Below are 19877 nucleotides of genomic sequence, written 5' to 3' on the forward strand. Positions count from 1 at the left end.
TCGTAAACATTTTCTAAACAATCCAAGTAAAAGCAATCTGCATACTGCTGATGCTATACACTTTTTTTTATCACTATTTAATTTATTTCAGTTTCTTTAATTATATTAGAAACCTACAAAGACAATTAAGCTAAGCAATCCCTTAAATCACTAAGATAATTTTTTTTTTTATTTCTTAATGACTTTAATTTTAAAAATATTACGTATAAACAAAATATACTATACAATTTGTCAAAATGGAGAGAAATATTATCAATGATTAATCAGCATCATAGAGAGAATTAAAGCATACTAAATTGTGTTAACCATAATAATAACCTCCTAGCAACTTGATAATGCATTTTCTTTTAGCTGATGTTCAATTTTTTGTTTTAATAGAAAAGTCATTAGCTTCATATTTTTATTTAAGCTAAAGTCATTTATTGGTTAATGTTGTTAGAGAAATGTGTAAGGGCTTATTGATTAACTACCAATTTTTTTTTATATAAAATAAATTTAAAAAAAAATTCAAATTGCTGCTCAACTGTTTTGAATTGCTAATGCTCACTGCATACTGGTCCATCTAACAAATTATATTAAACAATTATTAAAAAGTGAGGTAGACAGAGCAAGTAGAACATAATCTATACATTAATTTTTTTTTATTTGTAATAACTTAATTTTTAAAAATTTTCATTTGCTTAGTAATTCTCTGGGAAGCTGTTTTTGCTTTGTTACTACTTATGCTATAATAACATATTTTAAGCTTGTTATAAGGAAGTCCAGGTAGCCCCAGAGTAAGACGTATGGCTACTAAATCCAAGGACCCAAGTTCAAATCTGGCTTGGCAGAAAATTGTTTTCTGTTACACTGTAGTCGTGAGTCTCAAATTGGGACCCTTAATTGGGTAAAAATTTGGCAGTCGAGCGTGATTCTGACCAAATCTCCTCCTTGCACAACCGTTGGTCTAGTAATAGTACTTCCTTACAAAGTACTGGACCCCTGACCCTTCATGGGTTGTAGCAGTATAGATTTAATTTAATTTAATTAAGCTTGTTATAGCTTGAGCTATACAGCTATTTTAATTAGTTCATTTGTTTTATTTTAAACTGAACATTCAGAATGCAAAAATTCTCTTTAAATTTAAAAAAAAAACATTGATTCTATTGAATTAAATAAAATTAGGTAGTGTAAGCCTAGTATTTTATCTTATACTGAATTTGCCTCCGTAATAAGTAATTTGGTTTATTCTTATACTTCCTAATACCTTTCCCTGGTCCAAGGGAATTTATTACACAAAAATTTTATTGGTGTCCAAATACAAATTCATAGAACTTAATAATGAATTGAAATGGTTTAGCTTTTCTCATTTCTGTTTTAAGAATAAGCAGTTCTATTCGTGAATAAAAGATATTGTTTTATCTTCCAAGTTTTAATAACACTTTTAATTTCTGTTTAATATATAATAGTTCACTAAAAAATCACTTGTTGAAACAATATGTTTTTTTTTGTTTTTTTTATCAAACATAATAAAATATAAAAATTACGAAGTAAAAGAAGTTCTTCCAAGTATCGCTTTAGTTAAAACTCTTTTTTTTTTTTTTTTATGGTTCTTTTGAATTAGATACAAACATCAGTAGCATTGATATAGTGTGTTTGAGTGGCATTGATTCTATCACAATAACACCAAATAAGTTTACTCTGTTTGTCTGCATAATAAACAAACTTTTAACATGATGAATACTCTTTGTGTGCAGCAGTGCCAAAAAAAAAATATATAAACGTATACATAAACATTACAAATCAAATGAATTTTCTAAAAATTATTTTTTGTAATAACAGATAATTCCAGGCTTTATAGAAATAGCTATATCATAATAAACACAAAGAGCTGATGCACATTAGAATACTTTTTCTCTCTTCAGTGCTTAAGGTAGATAAATCATTGTCAATCGATCCACTGCTTTTAGGACTATAGTTAGAGCATCTATCCTGCTTATACTCCTTTGGCTTTAATGGAGAGTACCCTGACCTAGAAATAAATAATAGATCATTTGTTTCCATAGACATATTTACTAACTGACTAACAATTGCTTAAATATCTAAGAAGAAAAATAACATAATAAAACCTGAAACTCAATGAGACAATAGACAGACATTAACTATCCTCGGACAGCACAGTGTGATTGGGCTGTGTGTGATGGCAGGTGATGTGCTTGGTCTCGAGTACGGCTTTAACCCAGCCCATCCCCACGTCTACCTCCCATACTTTAGGGGAGACTCCATTTTTACTCGTAAGTGTTTTCATCATAGTTATATTTAATACTTCTTTTATCATCTATTTTATCTTCAGAGGAATTCTTATTGTTTAAATAAAACAACAAGCATTGTTTCAGAAGTAGTAATAAGCATAACTTTCATTGTAGTGTGTGTTTTCATTCACTAGTATAAATATTTACAAATTCAGTTATTTTATTTTTAAATATTGGTAAGAAAGATTGCCTTGTCACTGAAGCTATTTTTAAAATAGTAAACTAAGCGCATGAAATTATTTAAAGATATTGCCTATAAGATTTTACTTATTACTGCAGTTACTAACTAAATATTTATATGACCCTCTATATAACAACTTCTTCAAACATTTAAATAATCATTTATTGAGATGTTGCGGTAAAAAAACTTCTATTTAGAATACTATCACTATTCTTTATTTTTTTTGTACTACATTTTGGGTTTTCCCTTATTTTGCTAAGTTATCTATTTCTTGATGAAATATTGTTATTTAGTTACATTAATTAAAATTTAAATGTAACATTTGTTTAAACAACATATTATATTATTCATTTTAATTAATATGACTAAATGTCAATATTTCATAAAGAAATAGATGCACTTAACAAAATGAGGAACATTAGTACATGAATATGGGGAAACTCAAAACGTAGTAAAAATATTGAATACTGATATTCTAAATGGCAGTTTTTTCACCTCAGCATCATAATAAATAAAAACAATCTACTTCTTCGGAAAGAAAATTCAGAATTAAGTTATCAATAAAATAGTAAATCTTGAATTTTTTAAATGTAAAAAATTAATTAAACCATTAAGACCACCCAAAATACCTATAAGTTTTAGTAACTTTTGAGGTAACCTAATTCACATTATAAGGCTTAATTTAAAGCTTATCAAAAGCAAGATTTCCAGAAAAAATTAGTAAACCTATAAATCTTGAAACAATTATCTTAGTACAGGACTCTAAAAGGTAAATATATTGACACTGCCAACAATCAAAGCCAACGATATCCTTCATTATTTTTAGTGGTTACTATTCTACACCAATAAAGTTTTATATTAAATATTCACAACTCAAATTAATTAATAATGTTATTAATAAAGATGAATCTTCAAACCTAAAATATTATCTTTAGTATTACATGATTATTACTCTTATTATTGTTTCTAATCTCTGACAAGCAATCTTTCTTCCATTGCTGAATATTTAATAAATGTAGATTTTTCATTAATTTGCATTTAGTACAATAGTACTAGAAATGTGAAACTAGAGAATATAAGTGATTAAAAAAAAAATAATGGATCGTATTTTGGAGAAACATACAAAAAAAAAAAAAAAATACAAGAGTAGCTTGAATATATCATGCTTCTTAGCGCAATATCATTTTTTTTTAATATATAGATAATATCCACATAATTAGCTTATTTAAGTTGCATGAATGATGCTTTGCTTAATTTTATGTCAATAAAAAATCTGAGAATTCATATTCTTAGCATGGAGAAATACTGCTCAGAAATAAATGTACAATTAATTTTTTGTTGATTATAAAAACAATAATTACAATGATATATACAATTACTAATTTATTTCTTATATAATATTTGTTTTTACCATTTTTTAATGCAAAACCACACATGTTCACTGAATATTGCACCATGTAAAAAGAATTCAGAATACAACATATATCACATGGATTATACGCCAAATAATTTACATGAAAAAAGAGAATAAAAGATACACATAGAAACTGTAAATTTAATTTGCAACAAAATTTCATCATGTTTTTTTTTTTTAATCCATATTGTAGACTTAAATAAATATAATCAGTTTTCCATAATTTCTGGACAAATTAAACATTTTAACAAAAATACACATTCATTTTTCCTCATCCATTTTAAACTACCATAAATTAATAGCTCTAATAAATAAATATGTGACCAGTCTTAATAAATATAAACATTAAATTGTAAATTTCTACTTTACTTTAAAACTTTTTTAAAAATAGATAGATAATCCCATAGAAAAGCTGTCATACTTATGAAAGAACAATTTATGTGACAATGAAGCCGTTAAAATCACTTACAATTCTGAAAAAGTCCATTTAAGGTTATTATTATTTTTTTTTATTTTGTCCTACAGTAGCATGAACTATAAATAACAAATAATTGACTACCCAGTCCTTGAATACAGATAACAGCTCTGATCTTTTATTTTTTTTTTCTCAAAGCTGATTTTATCATAAAGTTAGTTTACTAATAATTAATAATCGTGTTTTCATTAGGTGAGGATACGATGCTGAGTGAGCAGCCATATCACTACCTCACTGTTGATGAAATGAAAGGTCTAGGTGATGATTCACTTCCAATCGATGTGACTCGGGATGAGAGGGACAACAGAGACAACATAGGTAATTTTCCTCATCATCTATTGAAAATTTCTAAGGCAGAAACAGAAATGAACTTCTCCTTTTTTCCATAAATTATATTGATACTTCATTTTTCAAATTATAATATGCCAGTCAAAAAGAGATATGTAATAACTTTTGCCAGAAAACAACAAAAATTATTGTTAATTTAATGCAATACTTTTTAAGTTTTATTTTTATTAAGTATTAATTTTAGTACTTATTCTATAGAATAAGTTTTGTTAGAAGCCATTTTGAAAAGACGTTGGAATAAAATATAATTAGTTATATTTCAAATTCTCTTTTTGAGACTAACAATTTTTTTTTATTCATTTAGTTTTTAATATAGATAAATCAAATCTTATTATTTATCATTTTATTATTTACACTAATTCTGCTACTACCTTTTGACTACTTACCCTGCCATTTCCAAATTAATTAATTTTAATAATAACAAAATATATCCAAAAATATAATAGTCTTAAATATGATAGTAAAAATATGTATATAAATTTCAAAAAACTTTTATATATGCATATATATAACAATAGTGAGGATAACTAAATAAACCAAACTGAGAATAACCAACCAAATTAACTGAATAAAGTTACAGAAAGGATTTATAAATTTCAGACCATTTTTAGCTTCTAAATATCATTTCAAGCTGGAGATAATTTCAAGAAAAACAATTCAATTTGAGAAGAATTGATTTCAAAACATTAATTTTTTTATTATATGATAATTTTTAATTTGTTTTAGAAAACAAAACTTTTTTTTTCTTAAACTTCATTAGATAGAAAACAGAGGTGAGACTTTTTAAAAATCTTGAGTAATGTACCTGACACTGAAAATAAAGAACTTTCAATTTAATTCTTTCAAACTACAGTATTCTGGTATATCATTTTTTTTTTCTAAAAACTTGATTAATTGCTAAAAATATATATGTTTCAGATATAATATTCATATATAAAGTAGTACCATAAATAATTAATCTATATTTTGTAAACAATTCTTTGAAGGGCCACCAACTGCAATTGACGATACTGTCAGCCCACAGCATGTCAAGGAAACTTACACACAGTTCCATATGGCAGATAATATCGATATCGGCAGACATCCACAGCAAGTTGGGTATGATAATTAAATACTTTATAATATTATGTTAAGAAAGTTAAGTTTTTTTAAATATTTTTGAAACATTATAAGTTAAAAAATGTTATATCGCCTATTTTTTTAATGCTTTCATTTTTGGACTATTAGAAAACTTCAATGGAGGAAGTAAGTTTTTAACAATTAGTTTACTTTTATAGTTTATAGTAGTTCTCATGAAATAATTACTATTGACAATAATAATAAAAAAGCCAACTGTTTGATTGATTTATATTAAGTATAAATAATTATAAAATACAAATAATACATGATTTTTGGAATTTTAGTTTCTTGGTGAGCTTTCTGGTTGATGCAAGAGGAGGTGCCATGAGAGGTTGCAGGCATTCAGGAGTAAGGGTGATTGTTCCACCTCGACGGGCAGCAATGCCTCTAAGAGTTACCTGTCGATACCTCAAGAGAGACAAGCTACCTCATCCACCTCCACTTATGGAAGGAGAAGCCTTAGCTAGTAGGATTCTGGAACTAGGACCTGTGGGAGCTAAATTTTTAGGGTAAGGAAAATGTTGAACAACATTGTACCATGATCAAAAAGCATTTATGGAAAAATAAATACATTGGTACCTTCAGTATAATTAATCTCAAACGGTTTTGAAAAAAAAAATTATAATGAGGTTTGGATGGCTAAAAATTTGTTATATTGAGGGATTGAAAATTGAAAATTTATTCAACTTGTTTATGAGCGATAACTCACACACTTATTTATATACAATCATTGAGGTACAATAAATTGTATGAAATTCATGTGTGGTATCAAAAATTACACACATTGTAATTAAAATAAAGTACAGTCTTATTTTTCAAAATTATGCAAGTAATGGTATGTAATGTAATAGTAATGGTAATAGTATACAAGTAATAGTACTTATTACATACTGTGAATCACTTAGCCATTATTATCCAATAAAATTAAAAATGAAAATATTTACAAAAACATAAATAATATGTTCTGTTGGCTCAACATTTAATTTACATTTTCCATTCGACAGTCAAATAATGATTCAACTACAAGCTAACAGGAACAATGCATTTCAATCATTAAAAAAATTTATATTATTATCAATTTATACAATTTTGATCCTTTTTACTCTCAACCTTTATTCTTTAATAACTCTCCAACATTTCGGCCCTCAGGCCATTCTCAAGGAGACCTTCAATATTGATATCATTGTTTTTTAAATCTCAATTTGCAGGCTAATTGCCTATGTCACATATAATTTTTTTTTATATCCTAAATTTAAAAATCCTTTTTTTCCAAAAAACTTCTCCTCTTTCACCTATATTTATCACTTAAAAACAGAAAAAAATTTATATTATTAGGTTGTAGCAGTTTACAAAATAGACTAAAAAGAAACAGGAGAACAGCTCATCAAGACTCATTTATTCAAAATGACAATTTATTTTACTGCAGTGTATCTGTGGGCAATGCATTACATTTAGGTCCTTTTTGTAATGTATAAGTTACGATTTTAAAAATTTATTATACAAGGGTAAATTATTTTTCACTGAGAAAATTTTTAATTCGTTATATCAAGGTTTGTTTACATACTATAGTATATACCTTTTGTATAAAAGTATATTTTTTATTGATTCTTGAATTATCAAGATTAAAATTAAAAAAAAATCCAAATAAACACATTAAAAGGGTGAAAGTTAGGAGTGAGCTTGCTGCAATAATCACTTGTCAAATTAATTTTTAAAATCACACAGTACAGTGTACACAGTACAGTGTAAATTTATTCTTAAAATGTGCTGAGGTTTTGGCCTGAGCTTAGATCTTCACCAGGATATGAAAAAGAAGATATAACAATGAAAGTACAAAAATAACAAAGAATACGTTTAGAAATAGTAGGAATGCGTAGGAGAATTTGTCAAATTGTAGTTGTATATGAGATAAATGATTCGACTTCTCCTTTATTAATTAATTCAATAGCATAATTAAAAAAGGATTAGCATGTGTAGATGAACTAATCCTTTATTAATTAATTCAATGTTATTTCACCAATATTGTGAAATAAGGAAATTCTCAATAATAATGTATTATTCACACGTCCTACATAATTTCCTTTGAGTATTATCTCACGTCCTTTATGCAGCTTATATTACAATATTCCTGAGGACTTTTCTCACTCAGTTGTAACCTCATGGATAAGACAGCCTAAATACCCTATATGTTCCAGACAGCTAAAAACAGATACCAATACTTCCATTATAAGCTCCAGACCCACAAAAACTGTCAATTCTACAATCTTGTAAGCCAATTTATGTGGCGATTATGATTATATGTAAATTTACTCTTTCTATGTGTGTTTGTTTAAGCATTGCTGTACATATAAATATTTTTTAATCTAATTTACAAACATTTTCAACGAAGTTATTATGTTTTTTAGACCAGTGATGATTGAGGTGCCACACTTTGGTTCACTGCGTGGAAAGGAAAGAGAAATGGTTATACTACGAAGTGATAATGGAGAGACTTGGCGTGAGCACACATTTGAGGCTACTGATGAAGCCATTCAAGAAATTGTCAGGCATTCATTCGATAATGAAGGTTAATGTTAATACAATCAATGAATCATAGTCTTTTAATAATTAATTAGCAGAAATAAAAGTAGTTAATAATAAAAAATAAAATAATTAATATCTAGTACAATATTGTTATATATATTTGTTAGACAATAGCATTTTCATTGGGAACCATTTATTAATGTTATTTAATTTTTAATTTGAATCATATGATTTCAGAAATGGCTGGCTTGGATGATGGATCAAGGACAACGAGAATCCTTACAACAGAATTTCCTCATTATATAGCAGTTGTTTCACGTGTGAGGCAAGAGGTCCATGCCATCGGACCAGAAGGTGGAATGGTGTCATCGACAGTAGTGCCACAGGTCCAAGCTGTCTTCCCTCAGGGTGCTCTAACGAAGAAGATCAAAGTTGGACTTCAGGTAAACCTCTTCAAGCCAAGGAAGGGGGCACACCCTGCTTCATTGAAAAAAATCACAGTTAATCATATCCCTAAAAAGAAACGTTTCTCCCTAATTTGGTAAAATTAAATATCCTCTCGAATTGTAATAGCAATCACTGCCTTGGTATTAACTATCTAGTCATTGTTATTAAGACATTATTTTTAACTTAACTAGACTAAGTTTAGGTGATCTTAGTTTTTCATTTTTAACACAAATTTTTGAAGATTTGATAATTAGTTCCAACATTAGTTTACTATTATAAATTTATGATGAAACTATTATTATAATAAAAATTATATAAAAATATCTTCATTTAGAACAAATAGTGGATATAATTATTGAATTCTTGAATCATAAAAAAAGAAATTAGGTACAAAGGATGAACTGAAAATCCCTGATCATACTTTAAAATTATAAATTCAAAATACATTTGGCTATTTAAATTTCAGCTAACCTGCTGTCAGTATAAAAATATCTCAATTTCTGCCATTCTTACTATTAAACATAGTTACTAGCTCCTTCTTAGGTATTCATAAATTTTATAAATAATTTTGTTACTTATTAAAAAGCATCTAAAATGCAAAACAAAATTAAAGTAATGGTTATCTTTGATGGTGTCGCAATTCCCATTAAAACAAGTCATTGGTAAATGAAATTTTTGGGAAATAGTTATAAATATGTTTTTTCTTTTAAACTAAGAAGTACTAGAACAAAAATCTGACATTTTTCTAATGTAACATAATTTAATATATGTTCGACTATTTTTAAAATATTCTGAATAAGTCTTCCACTATGATTGGGTCATAGTTTTGTTTGCAATTATTGTGTACATTTTACTGTCTTCCAACTTTCAATTTCAAACCTACCTAGCTTTAACAACAAATGATTTTTTTTTAATATAAAATTAAGTATATTCATTCAGTTAAGTTAAACACCTTAATTACTGTACTCATTATGAATTCACTTAGGTTTCATAAAACATCATTTACTTATAAAACCGCAGTAACATTCATGACATTGGATTGATGAAATTTCTTCTTTTTTTTATTTATGTAAATAACTTTGGTCAGATTTAAACCATAAATCATGAAGAGAATTTTGAAATATTGAAAAATTTGTGTTGTGAAAATTATACAGTACTTGTAAAAACATATTTAATGGATTGATCACGAAAACCAGCCATTAGGAATTGCCATTTTGAAAAAATGAGAATATGTCAATGGTTTAATGTTGTGACTATTACAGTTATGAAATAAAGTTTTATCCCTAAAGGTCATGGATATGTAGGAGAAAAGTATATTCTAACCGTTGAAAGACATTTATTGGGTGATTCTTTTGATAGGTCCATTTTCTAAAGAGAGTTATTTTAACTTCCCACCTATGCTATGCACACCACTCCATTGTACTTTTATTAATATTTCAATGCAAGTTCCAACTATTTGAAGGAACCTCCAAGATTCCATGTCTTATGAAAACTGATTTTGTTAAAAGTAACTGTGGACAACCTTGATTGTTGTGCAACAGTTATTGTAGAAACATTAACTCAAAAAAATATCCAGCATTTGGGTTTTTTTTTTAATGTATTACAAGAATAGAGGCAATCCGTTCATTAATACAACATCTGTAATAAGTAAGTGACCTGTTGAATAGTCAGAGGTTATTAAAAAAATTTTTAGGTAACCATAAAAATTCACTATTAACTTTTAAAAATACCAAAAGCTGTTAAACATTATATTAATTCCATTCAGGCTGTGACCTGTTGCCAAAATATGAACATAAGTGCCAATTACTTTTCATGTTATGTGAATTTAATAACTTCATAGAATCAAATAAAAAACAAATTGTTCTGGTCTGGTCTGAGATATAATGAATTAAGTTTATTTCTTAGTGAATTTATGAGGCAATTTTCAAGTTAATAAACAGACATAAATATTCTTCAATGATACACCAGAACATATTTCAATAAAACTTTAAAGGAAAATTTCAATTATGGACTTTTGTTTGAAAAAAAGCATGAGTTTGATTTAATCAAAGTCTAACATTTTAGTATTATATTAAATAATCAAACCATGATGACAGGTTAGCCTTATTATAATACAATTTTATTTTATAAATATAAATGAAGAATAAAAATATATAGATTTTTGACTTCATTAGCGACAAAAAAACCCCAATGAAAACATAATAATAACCTACAAAACTTTTAATTAGGAAAATAATAAACATCTGACTAGAATACTATTTCTATAACAAAGCTAGGTTAGCACTATAATTGCATGTCTGCATGTGCCTTTCTATTTTTTTTTTTTTTTCATGTTCTTTTATTTTATCTAAGCTTCATTTAATCATTTATATATAGTTATTCTTTGTTGAATCTAGCTCTTCTTTCTAAAAAATTATAATTAACATGAAAACTATTTTAGGTCTCAAACAAAAGCATTATAAGCTTCAATTTGAGATACAAAATAGGTTTTAATAAGAATATTAAATAGGAGGGGCAGATTTGGAAAAGATAATATCTTATATATATTTAACTTATTGATAAATTTCTTAAAGACAAAATGTTGAAATTGTATACATTGTTGTAAGAATAAAATTATGTTAATCCAAAGATATCACAGAACTAATCTTTAACTAAGCCATTTATGTTTCTCAAAGGCTTTTTTTCCATATTTGAAATCATATCTAATGAAAGGATACATATTCCTGTATTATTATTATTTTATTTAGCTTCTCCCTCTCAAAATGTATGTGTACATATAGATAATAGAAGATATAATTAAAATTTTATTGATAACCCAAATTAGTCTATCATGTTATAAAATTCTTGAAAAAAAATTAACAGGATTTTAATAACTTCTGTTTGAGGCTAGGTTTGGACTTACCGACTTATTGATAAATAAATTGAGATAAAAATATAAGTTTAGTGTATATATTAAAAGCATGTGTAATTTTTAATAAATCATCAACAGTTTTTTACATTATTGCTAAATTCAAATTCAATCTTATATTGTAGGTAATACCTTATTCACATATATATATATGTATACATTTCATTTTGATAGAGAAATAAAATCATATAAATGGGAAAAAACTTGTTTGAAAAGCTTGAATATAATGAATAATTTTATGATCTCAATTAATATTCGAAGAAGCAGAGGAGTATTGCAAGTTCTATTTTGATAGCTGTATAAAATGAATCAAAATTTGTATTAGTTAGTACTTTCTTTTTGTAATCTATGACAAAACATTTTTAAAAGTAGGATCACGATATAATTTTAGTTATCTCAAACTGAGTTTTACTTTTATTCCAAGTAAAATAAAAATTAATAAGTGGAATATGGCCCAACTTAAATAGTGGCGACTATTAAAATAGTTGTTACTATTTCAATTTTTTTTTTTTTTTTTTTTTTTTTTTTTTTTTTTTTTTTACTGCACCCAGACCATATTCCATTTAATAATAATACACACAGTCAATCAGCGATCTTCTAAAATAAAAATTCATTTCTAAAGATATAAGTAATCACAGGCTGCATCATTAAGAGTAAATATTTGGAGGGTAATTTACAATTATAAGAGTACTATTTATAATACTTATTCAAAGTGAGTATTTAAAATAAATTAGTGCTTCAAATTTTACTAAATTTATTACACATTTTATGCCCTTAATAAAATAGATTACATCATTTAATCTAGTTTTACTAATCACAAAAGTATATGCCCCCTACCAATTCCCTAAATCATCATATCTCCCCAAGTGATGAGTTATACAAAAGTGATAATTCATTTCATGAACCATCAGTTACTAAGAAGAGTTTATTATGTAAGGTTGAGTCGCAACCTTTTTATGAGTGATGAATCTTAAAAAAGAACTCGTGTGACCTATCTCTCAAGCCCAACAAACATTGAAATTGAGTTTAAATGGATTAGTTGCTTTAGTGCTCAGCATTGAAACAAATTAATTACAATTACTTTCTAATTACTGTAATTTGAAACTTTAAAATAAAATTACAATTTTAATTAGTAATTTCAACTACTAGATGAACCACTGTAATTGAATAGTGGTACAAAATTACAATTACTAGTTGAACCCAAAGTAATACTAATTACATTGGGCTGTAATTAGTAATTGCAATTACTTTTTGCCCAACATTTTTAGTACTGCAATAAAAATCATACTCATAATGATGGTTAACAAAAAAGATTAAATAAATATCTTACATTCAAAATGACTACACAAAACCCTCATTCACTCTTTTATATGCAAAAACCTGTCATAAATAATTCATTGGTAAATGAATTGCTAAAAACAGAAAATTTAATTGTTCTTTATATTAAAAAAATATGAGAAGCAATTCAACAGAACTAAGAAAATAAGTATTCTATCTAATCAGAATGCGATTTTTTTTAAGACCAATGTATGGATTTTAAATTATAACTACTTAATTGATTTTTTGACTATTTTTTATTCTTTTAAAAAATATAAAATAAATCTTTATTGTGAAAATCACAACATTTTAACTTACCAGTAGTATTTTATAAATTCTCATGAAAACTCCTCTGTTTTTTTCTAATTTGTTGGCTGAATGTATGTTATCATTTGTAACAGCAAAATACTTATGTAAAAATGTTAATATTGAATATTTAAAGTTGCAAATATTGTATTATACTAAAAATATGACTATTGTTGTATACGAATGAAGTCACACTGGTTATATCTTGCACTGATTTTGACTCATGTGTATCCTATGTAAAAAATATTGTGCCCAATAAATTTAGTTTGATAACGAATCACTCATTCTTCTTCATCTGCATCTGGTTGTGCGAATAGAGTATATTAGATTCAAATAATCATTCATTTGATTTAATATACTCAATTCCTACAAATAACAACAGTTTGGCCGAAATCCACGGCGATAAAATTTTCAATAAGCAGAGTTCGAAAATAAAAGTTTGAACTTGAGCGAACTAATTTATTGGGCATCATCGCTGCTCAATGTCACTTTTCACTTTTATTTTATTATAATTTAGTTTGCTTTGCTATAAAATATTCCAGTGAATGCTAGCACCCAAATTTGCTTGTGCTCTAGAGCCTGCCCTATTTTCGAGCTGTGCTTTTTGTGCCGTGTGATTTCTTCCCTGCTGTTGAATTCATTTTACCCTCTTTACCCCACTTTAGATATTCCATAACATGTGACATAACACAATTACTCCTTTCAACTTATTTTAACAACATTTTATTATATTAATAAAATTAGCAACTATATAACACCAAACAGTTATTTCTCACATATTTTCAAAGTTTACTTGCATGCTATTCATATTAAATATTATTATTAAAAATTTTAGTTCATTAGATATCGCACCATATCTTTAATTTTATACATTGTTCCTAATTGAAAGCAATGAAAAATAAAGTTTACTAAAATGAAAAAATCAAATATAGGACATGACTAAATTATATCACAAGCTATGCACATCTGACATTCACTTTAAAAGCTATATTTTTATAAAAAGCAGTCATAATAATAATCCTTATCTTTTAAAAAATCAGTTATAGTAAAAATTCATTTAAAAAAATTGCTTTCAACCATAAAAATAAATTAAATTTTTTCATGTACACTTATTACATCATTATTATTACACCTAGAAACTCTCACCAATGAAAATATTGCTGCTTTGCTTTAATAGTGGCACATCATATTAAAAAAAAAATGTTTATTTATTTATTTGACATATTCTTTAGACAAGGGTACTGGTAACAACCCTATCACCTTTTTCTTGGACAACCCCAGTAAAGAAAGTAACCCCAGTCTAAGATGCTATCTTAGGAATTCATCCAATTCAAAATAAAATCAATTTTTTTTTCATTAGATGTACCACTATTAAAACAAAGCAGTCTTTAAATAATAGCGTAAAACTCTTGCTATAGAAATGAACCATATTTCAAGATTTTTTATATGACTGAGAAATCTAAAAAGATATGCAATATTTTCTTGAAAGCAAAAACACGACTTCTACAAAAACCTTTTAATGGAATTTTCTGACATTTCCAGATCATACTTGGAAAAATTCCAGGTCATTGAAATATTATGTGTAAAAAAAAAACAGACAATTGCTTTACTGGTGCACAGTAGAGGAACAAAGTTAAATGAGGTCTTGTAATAATATTGATTACTTTTTATGGTAAAATGATGTGGTAACAGCACACAAAGAATACTTTTGTTTTCTAATTAATGGTTTTATACAACTTTCAATGCAAAATTGAATTAATATATTAGGCAATTATTTCTATACCCTTATAAGAATTTAAGGTTTTTAAATAGGTATTATAGATGGCTTTGACCTGAAAGTCCAGAACATTAAATACGATACACGACACAAAAGTCAGTTGTTAGTATAGCACTAGTATGCCTATATGGCAATTACTTGTTCTTAACAATTAAAGTGAATCCATCAGCTTCCTAAAATTCAATTCCTCAATGCTTCTATAAGAACGATGTAGTTTGTTAGAATTTATAGTTCTGAAAACTACCTTCTCCCTCTTGGCAACACAAGGCAAATAACACCTGTCTTTGTACAGATTTGAAAATAATGAAACAAATTAACTAATCCTCTTTTTTGATTTTTTGGAGCTAACTATTTGAGATTGAGTAAATCCAAATAAACATAATACCTTCATTCTAACAGACACAACATGCATTGCTGGAGCACTGCACCCCAAGCTGAAAAAAATAGGAAAAGGGAGAAAGATGCACATTCAAAATGGTGCTGGATACTATTAGTTTCTCAGGAGTTTACATTTATTGTATTCCAGTTTCTCACATGGCTTCAAGTTTACCCTAGGTTCCGTGTCTGTTTGTAGTCAAATTTGTTAATATTCTGGCCTGGTTCCACACAATACTACCAGTATGTAAATTTATGTTCTCTTCATCCTGTGACATTTAATAGTTAAAGTTAACTTATTTTGCTATGCAATATTTTTAAATACTGACAGTGACAGTTTCAAAACTTAAAGTACTTCTGTTTTCTGGGTTGTCACTAGAAAGAAAAGTTTAAATCAAAGATAGAAGGAAGACCGACTCCCCCTCTTAAAACAGTTCACTTAGCTAATTGTAAAAACAGAGATTTCTAAAAATAATTCTACCGTTTTCACCATTATAATTTTATTTTATTGGTGCGGACCCTGTTGCCACTATTGATCAACTGCCAATGAAGTGTAGTGTGAAATTTAACAAGGCCTCTATATCTCAGTCTATTTTAAAACAAAAACAGGCAGCCTTCATATCAGTGGTTCTCAACTCATTGAAGAAACTTGGGGTAAAGGGGGTCTGTCCCCTTCAGAAAATATTTGAAAATTATGTTGCTTATATGGTATTTTAAATCACCCTTAAAGAGCAGACAAATGCTAAAACCTTTAATAACAGTGTGGGTTTTAATTACCACTATCATAATCGGTATTTCCAACTTAATGAAAGTTTTCATCTGCTGAGGTGGAGGCATATGGTTGGTCTGTATACTTACAGTGGACTGTACATTTACTATCTGTGGTTCCCAAACGGTGGTCCGTGGCTATCTGAGGTTTTGGCAACACATATGTTTGTGTCAATTTATAGTTAGAACTATTTTAATAGTTATCTTTTCTAATTTTTGTGAGTTAAAAGTAAGCCTTAAATATGTTTTACTTAGTTAACAGCACAGAATAAATGCTCAGGCATTGATATTTTAAATTTTATAGAATATTTCAAAAAACACACCAGTGCTGTCGAATTTCATTTTATTGCAAGAACTAGATCTATTTATTGAAGTATACATTTTTAACTGTTTTTAGGTAAAATTTTATTTGTCTAAACTCCTCAAAATTTACTTTTCAAAAAATTGTGGTTAATAATTAGGAAGACAAGGCTCCTTGCTCACAACGCTCAAGAATCATAATTGGCAATCCCTATCGCTAGTAGCCTAATCCAACATCTACACTCCCAGTAAAAAAACAAAAAAAAAAAACACAAACCATATTTGTTTAATATTTGATAATAAAAATATCATATTTTTTTAATATTTGATAATAAAAATGTCATATTTTTTTTAATATTTGATAATAAAAATATCATATTTTCTTAATATTTGATAATAAAAATATCATATTTTTTTAATATTTGATAATAACAATATCATATTTTTAAATTTCATAATTAGAGCATATTTTACTTTTTAAAAAAAATATTAAACTATTCAAACAGTTATATAACAAACAATATATTGCAACTGAACATAAGTCTAATTAAAATAAGAATTTTTATTAAAAAAAAAAGAAAAAGAATAATTTCATTCTGGAACAAAATTTAAATTTTATGGTTTAATAATAACATTAAATAAGAAGTATTGCCTCCTTTAAATGTAATAGCATCATTTTCCACATAATCATAAAAGATTTGTAATAAGATTTTGAGGTATTTTTTCCCATTCCTCGGATACAGCTATCTTTAGCATTTTAGGAGAAGTATAAGTAAAAATCCATGCTTATCTTCCTTTATAAATTTACCTCACACATAATCAATTGAATTAACGTATGGAATTCTTGCAGGCCAGTGCAGGCTAGGTTTTGAATACCTACTATTTTAACATAATTAGAAGCCCACACTGCCTTATGTGCCTTATGAGTATTATTTTGCATCAGCAATGATTTTGCACCAGTTATAAGCATATAAGGTATTTCATGATCTTGAAAATTATCTTCACAAACCTTACAGCATTCAAAGCCCGTTTTTGGATTGGTATAAGCTTGGTAAGTGGTTCAAAAGAAATGCGCCTTAGAACACGACAGATACTCTTCTAAATCCCACAGTTTCGGACATACATGGCTCACTATACTGTTCTCCAGATCTTCTCCAGATTCTTTTATGGCCATCTGTAGTGCCAAGAATTACACTCTTCTCATCATTGATTCCATTCATTCACAGTCCAATACTTGTGTTCTTTCCTAATCTTAGCTTCTGTATACGTTGTCCTGCTGTAAGAACCCTTCTGCAGATGTTCTTGAGCTCAGGTTTGACTCTCAGTCTTCTTATAATTGATTCTGAGATTGCTATTCCTGGAATAATAGCAAACAGATTTATAATGTCAGATACTGCTGAATTGCCTTTCCAGTGTGATTGAATTTTAATAAAACAGTCTTCAATAGGATTGATGATTTTCGGACATCCTGAATTTTGTAGTCTTGAATGACTTGTGGTCTCACAACACCTTTTATAAGCATTGAAACTGTAGAATAATGAACACTAAGAAGATTAGTGATGTAATTTAACTTCCCTATCTTGAGTTAATATTTTTATTGAATCATCGAGACTTAAAGGACTTACTATCACGCGAAATAAAGAGGATAGAAAGAAAAGGGGAAAAAAAGATAATAACATACTTAAAGAATTTAAATCAATATTTAAACCTAGCAATGAAATTACTAATCCACAGTGTCTGACATACAACTAATCATATTACTATAAATAATGTAAAACATGGATTAGGCTCTTAGATTAGCCAAAAATATATAGCAATAGAAGGAGGGCAGCTAATTTTGTTTTATAATTTCAGGGTGCCACCAGACAAAAATGTTTTTGACAAAATTTTTTTTTTTTCTTTGCTGTTTACTGTTTTTCTTTGAATGTGATAATTATGGAAACGAAGGTAATCTATTTTCTTTCCCATTTTGATTTAGTTTTATTTTTATCTCCCTTCACTAATGAGACCTGTTCGGTTTATTTACCAAATGGAAATGATTGAAAAAACTTTAAATAGTGATCACCAAGCCTATGAAATTGGACATTTTTAAGTTTTTTATCCAGGAAGAAGACAGTAATGGGAACTTAATGAATTATCGAACTATGGATAGTGCTGAAGTACTGACAATTGCCCATCCCTAAGAAGAGTCCAAAATAAGATCACACTCTTGCATAATAAAAGGTAGTTGTGCAGTTTTATTGACCATTGACATTAACATCAAGGATGGTTTGCCATTATGCATAACTGTTGATGTAAATAAACTGAATAGCTTTTTTTTTTTCAACCAGGAGGTTTCTATTTACTCGTAATTGTAGTTGCATCGCCATTAGAAAGATGTATCCTTTGATAACAAAAAATTATAATAATGTTTTATAATATGCGGCTAGAATAGTGAAAAGTTAAAAGTGATGTTTAAAAAATGATGACGGGTTAGGGGACTAACGTAACTAGATATTTTTTTGGATTAAAGTGAGACACCCTGATTGTTTTTGGGAATAGGAGGGAGTTAAGAAAAATGCATATAATCTTTAACCTTTCTTGAATTAATTTTGTAAAATAACAAATCTATTCCTATACAAAATATATACTCATGTTTCGTATTTATCATTTGAGTTAATTTGTCTCAACAATTTTGGAACATTGAATAAAAGTCCTGGCAACTTAAAATTAATTTTCGTCGTAACTATTATCTAAAAATCCCCTATAATTGTGTTGATAATACTTTATTTTGAAAATTTTCTTCTGGTTAATTAATGAAAGTAAAGAAATATCATACATATCTTTCACATTTTTTTTTTTTTTATACGTGTTGGCAACAGAATTTCTGTGTCAACAGAAACGCTCCGAGGATATTTATGACACAAAACCTATTAATTTGAACCCTTTATTTACTATGCATAAAGAATATAAAGAACATCATTTACACATATGTCCCGAAACCATCCTAGAAGTTCTTTAGCCCTTATTCTTATTCTTTAGCCCCCGCTTATACGGAATCCCAAAAATCCATAAACATGGTAACCCCCTTCGCCCCATCATTGCTAATATCAACGCTCCCTCTTCTAAACTCAGTAAATTTCTTCTTCCTGCCTTTCAAATCCTCAGCCACAATAACTCTTATGATATCCGTAATTCCTTCCACTTTAAAGAACTATTACAATCCTTTATCTTAACCTCCTTTGATGCCGAAAGCCTTTTTACTAACATCCCCATTGACAAAGCCCTTCATATCGTTGAGAAGAACTGGACTATAATTCAACCTCATACCAAACTTAACCTCACCTCA

The 19877-nt window shown here is 27.6% G+C and overlaps 1 protein-coding gene across 2 annotated transcripts in view; it reads left to right on the forward strand.

The window, feature by feature from the left end:
• LOC106689279 (ankyrin-3) overlaps positions 1 to 19877 on the forward strand; it is a 231288-nt gene that overhangs the window by 168270 nt on the left and 43141 nt on the right. Inside the window, exons 17-23 of one of the 2 annotated variants that reach the window (XM_067048478.1) lie at positions 2187 to 2273; positions 4554 to 4679; positions 5696 to 5807; positions 5937 to 5954; positions 6113 to 6337; positions 8234 to 8394; positions 8589 to 8794. In XM_067048478.1, the coding sequence (XP_066904579.1) occupies positions 2187 to 2273; positions 4554 to 4679; positions 5696 to 5807; positions 5937 to 5954; positions 6113 to 6337; positions 8234 to 8394; positions 8589 to 8794 (935 nt within the window). Of the gene's footprint in view, positions 1 to 2186; positions 2274 to 4553; positions 4680 to 5695; positions 5808 to 5936; positions 5955 to 6112; positions 6338 to 8233; positions 8395 to 8588; positions 13607 to 19877 lie in introns of those variants that run through there. The other variant, XM_067048479.1, reaches the window with a different exon arrangement.

This window comes from Halyomorpha halys, unplaced genomic scaffold (genome assembly GCF_000696795.3).
Source record: "Halyomorpha halys isolate HHAL.00 unplaced genomic scaffold, Hhal_1.1 Scaffold1317.1, whole genome shotgun sequence".
NCBI classification, from domain to species: domain Eukaryota; kingdom Metazoa; phylum Arthropoda; class Insecta; order Hemiptera; family Pentatomidae; genus Halyomorpha; species Halyomorpha halys.